This window comes from Tasmannia lanceolata, unplaced genomic scaffold (genome assembly GCF_043159265.1).
Source record: "Tasmannia lanceolata isolate RefF3 unplaced genomic scaffold, GAP_Taslan_0.1 ptg000018l, whole genome shotgun sequence".
Taxonomy (NCBI): domain Eukaryota; kingdom Viridiplantae; phylum Streptophyta; class Magnoliopsida; order Canellales; family Winteraceae; genus Tasmannia; species Tasmannia lanceolata.
The window spans coordinates 51,729,951-51,743,523 of NW_027518695.1; the positions used below are offsets into that span (position 1 = coordinate 51,729,951).

The 13,573-nt window shown below is 47.6% G+C and overlaps 1 protein-coding gene across 1 annotated transcript; it reads left to right on the top strand.

Moving 5' to 3' along the window:
- The first annotated feature begins 498 nt into the window (after window positions 1-498).
- Window positions 499-5,194, top strand: LOC143850422 (uncharacterized). The gene is made up of 5 exons (XM_077359676.1): window positions 499-1,830; window positions 2,102-2,407; window positions 2,714-2,887; window positions 3,149-3,468; window positions 4,699-5,194. The coding sequence occupies exons 1-5, from the start codon at window positions 499-501 to the stop codon at window positions 5,192-5,194; spliced, it is 2,628 nt and encodes an 875-aa protein (XP_077215791.1).
- Window positions 5,195-13,573: the final 8,379 nt, after the last annotated feature.

Below are 13,573 nucleotides of genomic sequence, written 5' to 3' on the forward strand. Positions count from 1 at the left end.
GTACAAGAAAGGTCGAATATGCACAGAGAGACAGTACGCCACGATGAAGACCGGACTCACCACTCAAGGCAGGTCCATCACCTCAGGGACAGGCATGCGCATACAGAGCCTCACCGCCGCCGAAAGTCGCGGTCCCGCACTCCGCGAAGGCCCCGAGGTCGTGAAAACTGCACACAGCAAGTGAAATCCCGGCCTCACCAAAAGAATCCGGAAAGTCAGTCCGGTTCCGTGGCGAGCCCCTCAGTGGGAAGAAACAGATCGTTGGACCAGCCAGAGCGTAGGGCTGATCCAATGCTACGAAGGATGGAAGCAATGGACAATCGCCTAGAAGAGCTAGCAAAAGATCAGAGCCGCCCTACTGTGCGGGCGTTCTCAAGCCGAACGCCGTTCACCAACGATGTTATGAACGCTCCAGCTCCCACAGGGTTTAAAATGCCAACTATCCCGCAATATGATGGGACCACTGACCCTGTGGACCACTTGGAGACGTTCAGAGCGATGATGCTCCTCCACGGTGCATCCGATGGTTTCCTCTGCAGGGCATTTCTGACCACGCTTACCGGTGCGGCCCGGGACTGGTACTCAAGGATCAAACTGAACTACGTCAGCAACTTTGACGATTTCGGGGACGACCTGGTCCGCCACTTCATGAGCAGCCGGAGACCAAGAAAAACAACAGCATCCTTGATGGCCTTGCGACAGGAGAATAATGAACCTCTGAAAACATTTGTTCGTCGCTTCAACAGGGAGGCGCTCCAAGTGCCGAAGCTGGATCCTTCAGCCGCAATGAGCGCGCTCCTCGCGGGCGCCAGGTCCAACGACTTCCGCCGCTCAGTGGCTCGCCAGAATCCGCATTCATTGGCGGATCTAATGACCGGAGCTGAGGAATACATAGCAGTCGAGGAGACGTTGACGGCCCTGGACTCGAATCGGAGGAGAACCTCTGGGGAAGGCAAGAACCCTACCAAGCAACGTAGGGATGATAAAGCCCCCAAAAGAGAGAAGTCCCCTCAGAGGAGAGAGGAGAACTTCACGCCCCTCAACACCTCCCGGAGACATATACTGGCCGCCATCAAAGAAGAAGAGTTTGTAAGGTGGCCGACCAGAATGCTATCTAAGGGAAATAAGAGAGATCAATCAAAGTATTGCCGGTTCCACAAGGACCATGGTCACGACACAGACGAATGCTGGCAGCTAAAGGAGGAAATCGAACTGCTGATTGGCCGGGGCTACTTGAACAAGTACGTCCGAGGTGACGGCCGCAGACCGGAGCGCAGAGAGAGAAGTCCCCGAGGTCGTAGTCCTCGAGGCCGTAGCCCTCGACGGTCACAGCCGCCTCCTGTCCGAAATCCATCTCCTCTGCCGCCTAGTTCGCGACTAGAGGCACAACGGTCCCAGCCAAGGGGAGTCATCGGTACAATTATGGGCAGACCGGCCGCTAGGGGCACATCATCCGCTGCTTGTAAAGCATATGCACGTCGAGCCAACGCCGTGCACACATGCAGCAAGAAAATGAAGACGGAGAATGAAATCTCCTTTTCGGATGCAGACCTGGACAACCTGATACTGCCGCACGATGATGCCCTGGTCCTAACCATGCTCGTTGCAAACTGGGAAGTGAAGAAAATTCTTGTCGACAACGGGATCTCGGCAGATATCCTGTACTACCACGCCTTCGAGAAAATGATGATAGGTGATGACCGTCTGAAGCCGGCGAACTCCGATCTCTTCGGTTTCTCAGGAGAGGTTGTGAAGGTGGAGGGACAGATCAAACTCCCAGTCCTCGTTGGAGAGTCGCCCTGTCAAGCCTTCGCCATGGTCAACTTCCTGGTAGTGAAGGCCACTTCGGTCTACAACGCTATCTTAGGACGGCCTGGCCAGAACCTGATTCGTGCGGTGGCTTCGGCATATCACCAGAAGATGAAGTTCATAACGCCAAATGGCGTGGGAGAAGTCCGGGGAGACCAGCCCCAGTCTAGAGAATGCTACGCCATGGCACTCAAAGGCAAGAGGGCGATGGAGTTACTGCCAATTGAGCTAATACTAGACCTGAGGGAGGACTCAACCCGCTGAGGACCTCATCTCCATCCCTCTGAACAAGGACGATAATGGGAAAGTCGTCCAGATCGAATCTTCTCTAAGCAGCAGCATCCAGCAGCACCTCACCAAATTTCTTCAAGACAATGCGGATGTCTTTGCATGGGCTCCCATTGACATGCCTGGCATTGATCCAGAGATCACCACTCACAGACTCGGTGTTGACTCAACCTGCAAGCCGGTGAAACAGAAAAGAAGGCATTTCGCTCCCGAAAGGCGGCAGGCAATAAAGGAAGAAGTGGAGAAGCTTTTAAAGGCTGACTTCATCCGAGAAATCCAATATCCGGACTGGTTGGCAAACGTAGTCCTGGTGAAGAAAGCAAATGGGAGGTGGAGAACCTGCATTGATTTCACTGACCTGAATAAAGCCTGTCCCAAGGACAGCTACCCGCTCCCAAAGATCGACCAGCTCATTGACGCCACCGCAGGTCACGAATTACTAAGCTTCATGGAAGCCTTCTCCGGGTACAATTAGATTAGAATGTATGAGTCGGATATACTGAAGACTTCCTTTGTGACGGATCAAGGGACCTACTGCTATCGTGTCATGCCATTTGGCCTAAAAAATGCCGGGGCCACTTATTAGAGGCTTGTGAACACGCTCTTCCATAACCAGATTGGCCGCAACATGGAAGTCTATGTCGATGATATGTTGGTCAAGAGTCGAAGTGCACAAGATCATGTCTCAGACCTCAAAGAGACCTTCGAAGTCCTGAGACAGCGTAGTATGAAGCTCAACCCCACCAAATGCACATTCGGCGTCAGCTCCGGAAAGTTCTTAGGGTTTATGGTAAGCCAGCGAGGGATAGAGGCCAATCCAGAGAAAATTAAGGCCGTGGTGGAGCTCACTCCACCGAAAACCATCAGGGAGGTGCAATGGCTTACAGGAATGGTGGCTGCACTCGGGCGCTTCATCTCGAAATCTGCAGAGAAGTGCCTTCCCTTCTTCAACGCAGTCAAAGGACTTAAAATCGCGCCCTAGACAGAGGAGTGCCAAACCGCGTTTGAAGAGTTGAAGCAGTACTTGTCCTTTCCGCCACTGTTGACAAAGTCGGAATCAGGCGAGGAGCTACTCCTGTATCTATCCGTGAGCCCCACAGCTCTAGCAGCAGTCCTAGTGCGTGAAGAACATAGCCAGCAAAAGCCTATCTATTATGTCAGCAAAGTTCTCCATGATGCTGAAATCAGATACCAGCGGATTGAGAAATTGGCTTACGCGCTGGTGGTGGCAGCCAGGAAGCTAAGGCCGTATTTTCAAGCCCACACAATAAAAGTTCTGACCGATCAGCCGCTCAGACAAATTCTCCATAGACCAGACACCTCGGGGCGTCTCGTAAAGTGGGCCGTCGAGCTGAGTGAGTTCGACATTCGGTATGTGCCTAGGCCAGCAATAAAGGCTTAAGTCTTGGCAGACTTCGTGGCTGAATGCACCGTCCCCCAGCGGATAGCTGAGCCTGAAATTGTTCAAACCCCGGCCGTGGAGACTACGACTGAAGAACGAACAAGAGATGGGATCAAAACATAAATTATCCCTGCACCAGCTGGACAGGATTTAGCAGCCGCGGAGCCTATCTGGGAAGTGTACATTGACGGATCTTCGAACAAAGGTGGTTGTGGAGCCGGTTTGATTCTCACCGGATCGGATAATTTCACTGCAGATTACGCCCTAAGGTTCGGGTTCCGCGCGTCCAATAATGAGGCAGAATATGAAGCCCTCCTTGCCGGAATGAATCTCGCCGTCCAAATCAAGGCCCAAAGGCTGAAAGCATACTGCGACTCCCAGCTGGTTGCAAACCAGATCCAAGGGGTCTATGAGGCCCGTGACGAGCGCATGGTCAAATATCTCTCCAAAGTCCGCCGGCTAGCCAGCAAGTTCACAAGTTTCGAGGTCATCAGAATCCCCAGAATGGAAAATATAAAGGCAGATGTGCTATCTAAACTGGCCGCATCCGGATATACCACTCTCGGAAGAATATGCATGGAGTTTCTACAGAAATCCAATATCGAAAATGAGGCCGCTGAAGTAATGCAGGTGGAGCACGAGTCCTGCTAGATGGACGAGATTATTGAATACCTGTGAAGTAGGAAGCTTCCCGAAGCAAAAAAGGAAGCCCGCAAAGTAGTACAGAGAGCAGCTCGGTTTTCCCTCGATGGTGAGAGCCTGTACAAAAGGTCGTATACCCTCCCATACCTAAAATGTCTCCTGCCAAGCAACGCCGCATACGCTCTGCAAGAGACGCACGAATGGATTTGTGGGGAACACCTAGGGGGCAAGGCCCTGGCAATCAAGGTGCTGCTGAGAGGATTGTACTGGCCAACCCTAAGGCAAGACGCACTGAGCCTGGTGAAAAGGTGCGAGAGGTGTCAGAAATTCTCTCCCACCAGTCACCAGCCCGCCGTATCGATGGCCCCGATCATTAGCCCACTCCCCTTTGCAGTATGGGGGATGGACATCCTGGGCCCCTTTCCACCGGCCTCCGGAAGGCGCGCGTTTGTAGTAGTGGCTATTGACTATTTCACCAAGTGGGTGGAGGCTGAACCTCTAGCCCAGATTACAGAGCAAAACGTGCAGAACTTCTTCTGGAAATCAGTGGTTTGCAGATTCGGTATCCCCCGTGTTCTGATAACAGACAACGGAAAACAGTTCGACTGCAAGAACTTTCGGAAATTCTGCTCTGACCTGAAGATTGAGCAGAGATTTACTTCAGTAGCGCACCCTCAGACGAATGGGCAGACAGAAGTGACAAACAGAATCCTACTCCAAGGAATTAAAAAGAGGCTGGATGATAAGGCCGGCCGATGGGCAGATGAGCTTTATCACGTTCTATGGGCGTATCGCACCACTCCGCGCACATCGACGGGAGAATCACCGTTCAATTTGTCCTTTGGGACGGAGGCGGTAATACCAGTCGATGTAGGCACTCTGTCTCCCAGAGTCACCAATTTCAATGAACAGCTCAATGGTGACGGGCTCCACGCAAATCTTGACTTATTGGAGGAGGCCAGGGAAGAATCCCGAATCAGAGTCGCTGCCTACAAGCAGAAAGTGTCCAACTATCACGACTGCAAGATACGCCGCAGAGAATTCCGAACATGAGAGTTAGTCCTGAGGAAAGCTGCCATCTCCCAACCAACGAAAGTCGGAAAACTCTCCCCGACCTGGGAGGGGCCGTATCGAGTGAAGGAGGTGATTCGCCCGGGAAGTTATAAGCTGGAGTCGTTGGAGGACCATCTGTTACCCCACGCTTGGAACTCAAAGAACCTCCGCAAATATTATCAATAGATTACCTAATGTAAGTGACTTGTACATATGTACATATTGAGTATGAATGATAATTGCTCTTTTGTAGCTCTTTTGTAAGTCTTCACGCACCATATGGAAACCCAGTTTAACTACAAGCAGAAAGTGTCCAACTATCACTAAAACTAGGGTACTCGCTGCTTGGTTCGCTACGGCTCGTCTCCACAAAAATCGGGAGCCCACTCCTGGTTAGGAACAAGCCGGACAGCAAAAACCAAGGCCGCCTGGAAACCCGGTTCGCTAAAACTCGGGTACTTATATATGGAAACCCGGTTCACTAAAACTAGGGTACTCGCCGCTTGGTTCGCTATGGCTCGTCTCCACAAAAACCGGGAGCCCACTCCTAGTTAGGAATAAGCCGGACAGCAAAAACCAAGGCTGCCTGGAAGCCCAGTTCACTAAAACTCAGGTACTTATATCTGGAAACCCAGTTCATTAAAACTCGGGTACTTATATATATCTGGAAACCCAGTTAGCTAATACTCGAGTACTTATATCTGGAAGCCCAATTCGCTAAAACTCGGGTACTTATATCTGGAAACCCAGATCACTAAAACTTGGGTACTCGTTGCTGGTAATCCAGCTTGCTAAAACTCGGCAAGAAATCAAACAGTATTATTATTTAGAGGCAGACAAGTGGAGAACAGGTTGACATCAAAATGAGATTTCTATTCATGAAGAAGTTGGGCCTCTAAGGACCATTACAAGAAATAAGGCCTCAAAAGGCTGTTACACAAGTCGGGCCTCTATGGGCCATTACAAAAAGAATCAGATACCATGGCTTAGAAGAAGAAAGAAGAAGGGAGCTCAAGAGGCCCCGTCTGATCCACCCCGTTGTAAGTCCGCCTCCGGGACCACTGCGGCAGTGGTGGTGACTGGCTCCTCGTCGCCAATTGCCAGTGGATCAGGGATATTCAAGCCGGTGAGCGTCACAGCTGGGTTGGACGCTTTGACCTAGTCAAGACAGTCAAAGAATCCGATCTTATAGGCCTCACTGGACAAAGTGAAAAGTTCGTCCTCCTTCTTCTGTACGGCCTCGGCCACGACCGCTATTTGTCTCTCCTTGGCTCTCTCCCTCTGGGCGATGAGGGCTTCGGCTGCTTTCTGCTTCTGAAAGGCCAGCTCCTCCCTAAGCAGCTTCTTCTCTTCTTCCACCCGTCCAATCCTCGTTTGAAGCTCCTTCGCCTCCTGCACCAGCTTCCCATTCTCCGCTTCTGACTTCGTGATTGCCTCGGAGAACTTCTTACTCTTCTCCTGAAGATCATTGAAGTACACTCCAATCTACAGACACAGACAAGCAAGTGTTAACAAAAAAAGTGAAGTAAAAGACGGACAGAAAATGAGCATACTCGTTGGCCATCTTACCCGATAGAGTGAAGAGAATACGGCCTCTTCGGCTGTAGCTGGCGGTTCATGAAGAACCTGCTGTTTGTCTTTGCTGAGGATACACTTGCTCAGGATCTCAGCAGCTACTCGGCTCTCGCTAAGGCCAGTATCATTTTTCTGAACGGCCCAGTTGGGCCGAAAACATTGTCTCCCGCCTCGCTGAGGGAGGACGGGCTCCAGCTCCAGCGGATGTGCCACCGGATTTTGAGGAGCCAGTTCCTTGGCCAAAAGCGCCAACCAGTTTCACCGTGGTTCTGCCTTTGGGAGGCGGTGGAGGCGCAGTGTCTTAGGTAGCAGCCGGACTCGCCATCTCGGCTGCCTTTCTTTTTTGGCTCTGTTGGGCCACTTGCTGAGCGCCCTGCTGAGCCCTTGGGAAAGCCCCTTGCCTTATTCTCTCGACTGTTGATTGTTGCTTCATCTCTGTGCAAGTAAGCAAACAAAACAGTCAGAAGCAAAAAGAAAACAAACGGGGAGTTTAAAGCAAGTCTAGCCACATACGTGCTGGGGTCGCAGTACTGAGACCCAGCGCGATCAACATCGGTTCCCCTGAGAACTCTCCACAATGAATGAGGCCCCCCTCGTTCCACCTCCTCACGCATTAGGGCGAGCGTTCTCCTATCTTCGTCCTCTAGTAGCGGCTTGCGACTTAGCGCCACTGTGTCGGGGGCATCCCATGTTAAAGGAACCGGCCAGGGCTCGCTGGACTCCCTGTCCTCAACATAGAAGAAGCTATTCTTCCACAAGTGTATGGAAGAAGGAATGCCAGTGATTATCTTCAACTCTGGGCGCTGGCTAATGTAAATCCACCCCCCCTCCTTGTGCCTCTTTAAGTGGGCACAGGCGCGGAATAACGGCACAGATAAGTTTCTCTCTAGCCGGCCCTGGACAAGATAGACAAAGCCCGTCAGCAACCTCCACGAGTTCGGGGCGACTTGAGCCGGGGCCAGTCGGTAATATCGAAGCACCGCAGCGAAGAACGGGTGCAAGGGGAACCTGAGTCCAGCCCTCAACGACTCATCATAGATATAGACGTCGGAGCTTTCGTTGCAGGCTCTATCTCCTTCTGTCGCCACCCTCAGTCCAAACCTTGGGGGAACACAGTATCTGTCTCTAATGTCCCTCATCATGGACTCATCAAGATAGTTCTCCTCGACTAGAGCCCGTATGTTGTATTTCGGGTTTGCTTCCATCCGGGCCCTGGCTATGACCTCAACGGCCTGGCCAGGAAGAAACGTTGTGGACGCCTCCGCGGCGTCACTACCAACACTCCCTCCTGCTTGGAGATAACTATCCGTTGGGAGTGGAGTTGTATTGAGATCAAGAATCACCTCCTCCTTATCCACCTCGCTATCGCTATCTACAATTTCTACTCTAATATTGGGACTTGCCATTACTGGACTAGACTCCGGGCTACTGGAAGATGACTCCGAGCCGGACTCAGAACTAGAACTACTAGACATGAAGGTAGAAAGATGAGAGGCACAAGAAGAATACCGGGCAGAGTAGAAAGCTCCTAATCCGCGCACGACTCCAACCACGCACTACGCAGACCGAACTGGCAGAGCAAAGAGGAGAAGGAGAGAAGGAGGGAAAGTAAAGTGAAAAGTGAAAAATGAGAGGTAAAAACCTCCTTTTATAAGTTTTGCCCAAGGCGGTGTGCATTTAAATGCAGGACACACACTTCGAGGTAAAATCGTAAGTGAATACGCGCATCTCCAAGGAGCTAAGTGCATCCATGAAGCGCTCGTATAAGGAATCGGTCCGGCCGAAGCCGGACAGAATATAGCGGTTGTGTCCGACAAAAATCAGTCCAGCCCAAGCCGGACTGGATATGACGCGTCCTGCAAAACGACAAAAGTTAGTCCAGGTCAAGCCGGACTGGATATGACGCGTCTCACAAGACGACAAAAGTCAGTCCAGCCCAAGCCGGACTGGATATGGCGCGTTCGCTAAACGACAAAAGTCAGTCCGGCCTAAGCCGGACTAGATATGACGCGTTCCACAAGACGACAAAAGTCAGGCCGGACTGGATATGGCGCGTTCGCTAAACGACAAAAGTCAGTCCGGCCCAAGCCGGACTGGATATGACGCGTTCCACAAGAGGACAAAAGTAAGTCCGGCCCAAGCCGGACTAGATACGACGCTTCACTAAACTCCAGTCCGGCCCAAGCCAAACTCATTCTAGGCCAGACTGGCAAATTTTCGGACTCATTTCCGGACTCATTTCTGGACTCATCTCCATCGAGTTTCCGGACTCATTTCCGGACTCATTCTGGACTCATTTCCGAACTCCTCCAGCGAGTTTCCGGACTCATCTCCAGCGAGTTTCCGGACTCATTTCCGGGCTCATTTCTGGACTCATTTCCGGACTCATTTCTGGGCAGTTTCTGGACTCATTTCCGGACTCATCTACAGCAAGTTTCCGGACTCATTTCCGGACTCATCTCCAGCGAGTTTTCGGACTCATTTCCGGACTCATTTCTGGACTCATCTCCGGACTCATTTCCGGACAGACTCCGCCCATTCAGGAATGTGAATCACCACACTTCCCCAAGTCACCATAATGACTTGGAGAACTGGGGGGCAACTGATGGGGTATAAAAACTCAAGCCTATCACAGGCCGACACCTGTCCTGGAGTAGGTGAACTCAAGCCTATCACAGGCCGCCACCTGTCCTGGAGTAGGTGAATTCAAGCCTATCACAGGCCGCCACCTGTCCTGGAGTAGGTGAATGCAAACCTATCACAGGCCGCCACCTGTCCTGGGCACCTGTCCTGGACACCTCACCAGGTCTTCCTCTATAAAAGGGGGATCAAAGCTAAAACCAAAGGGTAATGAAAAACTTCCTCTCCACCCAAAACTCTTAAACTAGCTCTGCACTCTTGCTCATACTGACTTGAGTGTCGAAGGGCCTATCTGGAGTAACACCCGGGTTGGTCTTCTGACCTCGTTTGCCATTGTGTAGGACTCAGCCTCTTCACTCCGCTTTACTCCGGTCCCTCAGGACCCAGCTCCTCGGGTCCATTGTGCCGGACTCAGCCCCTTCACTCCGCTTTACTCCAGTCCCTCAGGACCTAGCTCCTCGGGTAATCCAGCTCAGCTCTAGCGTCACTGCCGTACCTGTTACCGATTTCCTGCCTAACATTGCACATTAAAAAAGAGCCTAAAAGACACCGTCTAGCAATTTCTTTCTCTTAACTCTAGGTTTACAAACTACACATCTTTTCCTTAAGATTAAGTCCTATGAAATCAATAGTTTAGGCACCTTTAGTTTTGGATTTTGAGAATTGACCGAGTCCAAAATTAATTATCGAACTAAAATTTTAACTCCATTCTCAGTCCAATAATCAGTTTTCGGACTCAAATCAATTCTCAAAATCTAAAACAAACAGTCTAAATGAGGCCCAATAGAACGAAGAGGCTAAAGTCATTTGATCAAGATGGGGTCGGATTGACGGATCCTGTCAGATGAACACATGTGGTGCTCACTTGGAACCTCCATTGATGAATGTATCTTCATCCTTATCAATATTTCTAAATACTTTGAATGGCGATGATAATTTTGCACCCCTCTTGGATAATTCACACCCCTTTAACGGGAATCGATGTCAAAGAGCATTAAAAGTCTTGCACATAACCTTCTTTTTTACGCTTTTTTATGTCAATTCATAGTAGAGGAGTGCGAATTATCCTAGGGGGGTACAAATTTATCATCTCGCTACTTTGAGTCTTATAAGTTGAATTAATTAGTTATTGCAGATTTTGCATCTCTCAATACATTTCTAATGTCAGCTTCGCGGTTATCTTATGCCCTGTTTGTGTTGGAGTTTGAGTACTGATTGTGGGTCCAAAACTGATTAATGGACTAAAAATTAAACATAAATTTGAGTCCAATAATCAGTTTTGGACTCACAATCGGTTCTCAAAATACAAAATTGAGCCTTAGAGTTCTAATCTTGTTTTCGAGCTTCTCAATCGATCTATATTTTTTTCTAATGTGTGGTGTCTCGATGGCTAGAACACGTAAACCAGGAAGAATAATTATCGCTTCTTTGTCTTTTATGTAGTGTGGGCACAATCAAGCTTGCTTTTCATTAAGTCAGTTACTATAGTGTGATGCTCCTTGTCGGCCATGACCGTAAGTACACACCACTTTTCAAGTATAAAAGAAGGGCTATGTTTGGCTGCAAGCAATTACCTGGAACTTACCTCGTGGAATATTGGTAGGTAGTTTTTGCTTGTCAACCAAGTAGAGTACTTGTAGGAGGCATCATTACCAATATATAGATAGAGAAAAAAGTAAGAGAGAGAGAGAGAGAGAGAACATCATTCCCAAAAAAATCCAAGCAAAAAAATCACATTTTTGCAGTCCTTTGCTTGTATTTTGTTAGTAGAAGACACGGGTGACATGTCACTGCACAAGGAGGATTCATTCGTCTAATGCCAACCAAACATAGCATATTGATGATGTGGCACCCAAAACTCAAGTAAAACTGGCGGCTACAAAAGCCAGGCTTTTGCGAAACCAAACAGAGACTTCTTTCCTATTTTACGAGGAGATCACTTGACCACTACTCTACCAAGACACAGGTAATTAAAAAAAACTAAATGGGTTCATGAGAAAATAGCATTTGATTGATTCTACGTTGAAACATGACACCTGGATGGTCACATGTGATCATCATAGCCTGGAAAACTAAGCTAAGTTAATTGGGCGTGATCGACTAGTCACAATGGGGCCCGCTTCCTGTCCTGTTGTGCCACAATCCATAAACAAAGATGATCCCATACATCCACAGAAATGCAGAATTGACTGCACCTTTCTCGATTGTACCCTCGAAAATAAGTTCTCTAAAGACTGGCTAACTCTTTTTCCATAACTTTATTTTGCAAATTTGAATATTTCTTTGTTTTTGAGGAAAAGTTAGAACTTGTTTGGTAAGCATGGAAAATTGTTCCTTGGATTGGTTTATTGTTTTTCTTTTATGATATTTATGAGCTTTTCCGTATGTCCTAACTTCCCTTGCAGACTTTGGATACATAAACTATCAAGATCAATCTTCTCATCAAAATCAGGTCACATATTTGGACTTACATCTACTATCTAGACCTTCGATCTAAAGGGCCATGAGGCTAGGCCAATGGTCATGGTCTCATGCCCATGGATTTAAATTTCGGTTTCGGTCCCAGTTTTGGCCTTCGTTGAAACTAAAATTTCTGCCGAACTTCGGCAAAAAAAAAGAAATTAATTAATCGTTTAGGAAATTCGACCGAAATTTCATTATAATATTATTTTTATAAATTTTTTTTTTTTCGTAGTTTCCAAAATTTCGGTTAAAAGTTAAAACTATGCCCATGCCAAACATTAAGATTAAGGCCTAAAAAATCGACTACTTAGCTTTTTTTGGAGAGACCTAAATATAATTGATTTTTTGAAAGAAACAGAGGGTAAACATTATCATGTTGTAGACTAGCTATTATCCAAGTTCTAAACTTCTAATCTTGTTTTTGCCTGTTTGGGGCTTATCCATTTGATTCGAGTATTATCTAAGTTTTGCCCAGTCATTTCTTGTGACCAGGGATGAAACTGGTACGAAGATTTTTTCTCTCTTGAAGCCACCTTGGCTGTTTTTCTAACCTGTGGTGCTCGTTGGCTTGAGCACTTGAGTGGGGTAGATGAATTATTGCATCTTTGACTTTAAACCATCAAAGTTTGCTTTTTTAAAGTGGGGCTGCTATTGTTTGATTCTCCTTGTCGGCCACACGGAACAATGACATTAACTAGTGCTCAAATGGGCCCCATTTGATTGGTAAAAATCTCTCCACTCTTGCTTTACTATCGATTCGAGATGGACGACTAGTATGAATTTGATGGATCTTGCTATTGTTGACAAGTCTGTGAGGTCAAGATGGAAGGATTTGTATGAATTTTGGGGAAAGATTTGTATGAATTTTGGGGCATGTAGAGTAGAGCCAAAGCAAGGGCCAACGATTCAGATCAATCTATATCCGATTGTTGGTCATTATTTCTTAGTTTTCTAATCTTCTGACCATGACAAGAACGTGTAGGCGATGTAGCTAGATTTTTTTTCCTTTGCGTGGTGCTCCTTGCTTGCCACATAAATCTCAAATATGAATTATTGCATCTTTTTCTCCTTACTTTTCTTCCTGTGTAAAATTTGTTTTACTCATCAAAAAAAAATTTGTTTTACACCCATTTTACGTCAAAAGAATGATCCATTACTTGTTTTTCCCCACTGTATGATTTTTGGGGCATATATAAAGGAGATCCAAGGCAAGGTCAATCAAGTGAACGGTTAAGATCAATTGACTATTGGGCATACTATGAGATCACTAGAGCATTTTGGGCCCCATCTTTAACTTATCAGAGCCATCCATTTCATACCAGTCCACCATGATAAGAACATCATGTAAGTATAGAATTTAATAACCAATAGGTACCTCCGTATAAAAAAAAGTTATGCTTGGTTACTACGCAATTCATGATTTCCTTCTTACCAACCACAAAGATAAATCTGCATACATTTTGATGTTTTCCTTTCCTTTTGTATTGTTATATTGGTCTGATGCTTCAGGACTTACTAAAGGAGCCTCATGAACTGTCTTTTGACCCAATATGTGGTTCGTTTTTTAGAATAGAACAAAAAAGGAAGAAGAAACAAGTTCAAAGAATTGAATTGCAATATTCTTAATAGCTACCACAAATTCAAATAGCCAATAATGAAATCTCCATTACCAATTCTATCTAAAATGCCTCTAGATGGTCA

What these genes read in the sequence shown, in the direction of transcription:
- LOC143850422 (XM_077359676.1), top strand. Translation starts at nt 499, where the DNA reads ATGATGCTCCTCCACGGTGCATCCGATGGTTTCCTCTGCAGGGCATTT. An exon ending in GGTTGGCAAACGTAGTCCTG is followed by an intron (nt 2,408 to 2,713) that starts GTGAAGAAAGCA and finishes TTCCATAACCAG; the next exon opens with ATTGGCCGCAACATGGAAGT. An exon ending in CTGAGTGAGTTCGACATTCG is followed by an intron (nt 3,469 to 4,698) that starts GTATGTGCCTAG and finishes AGTGGTTTGCAG; the next exon opens with ATTCGGTATCCCCCGTGTTC.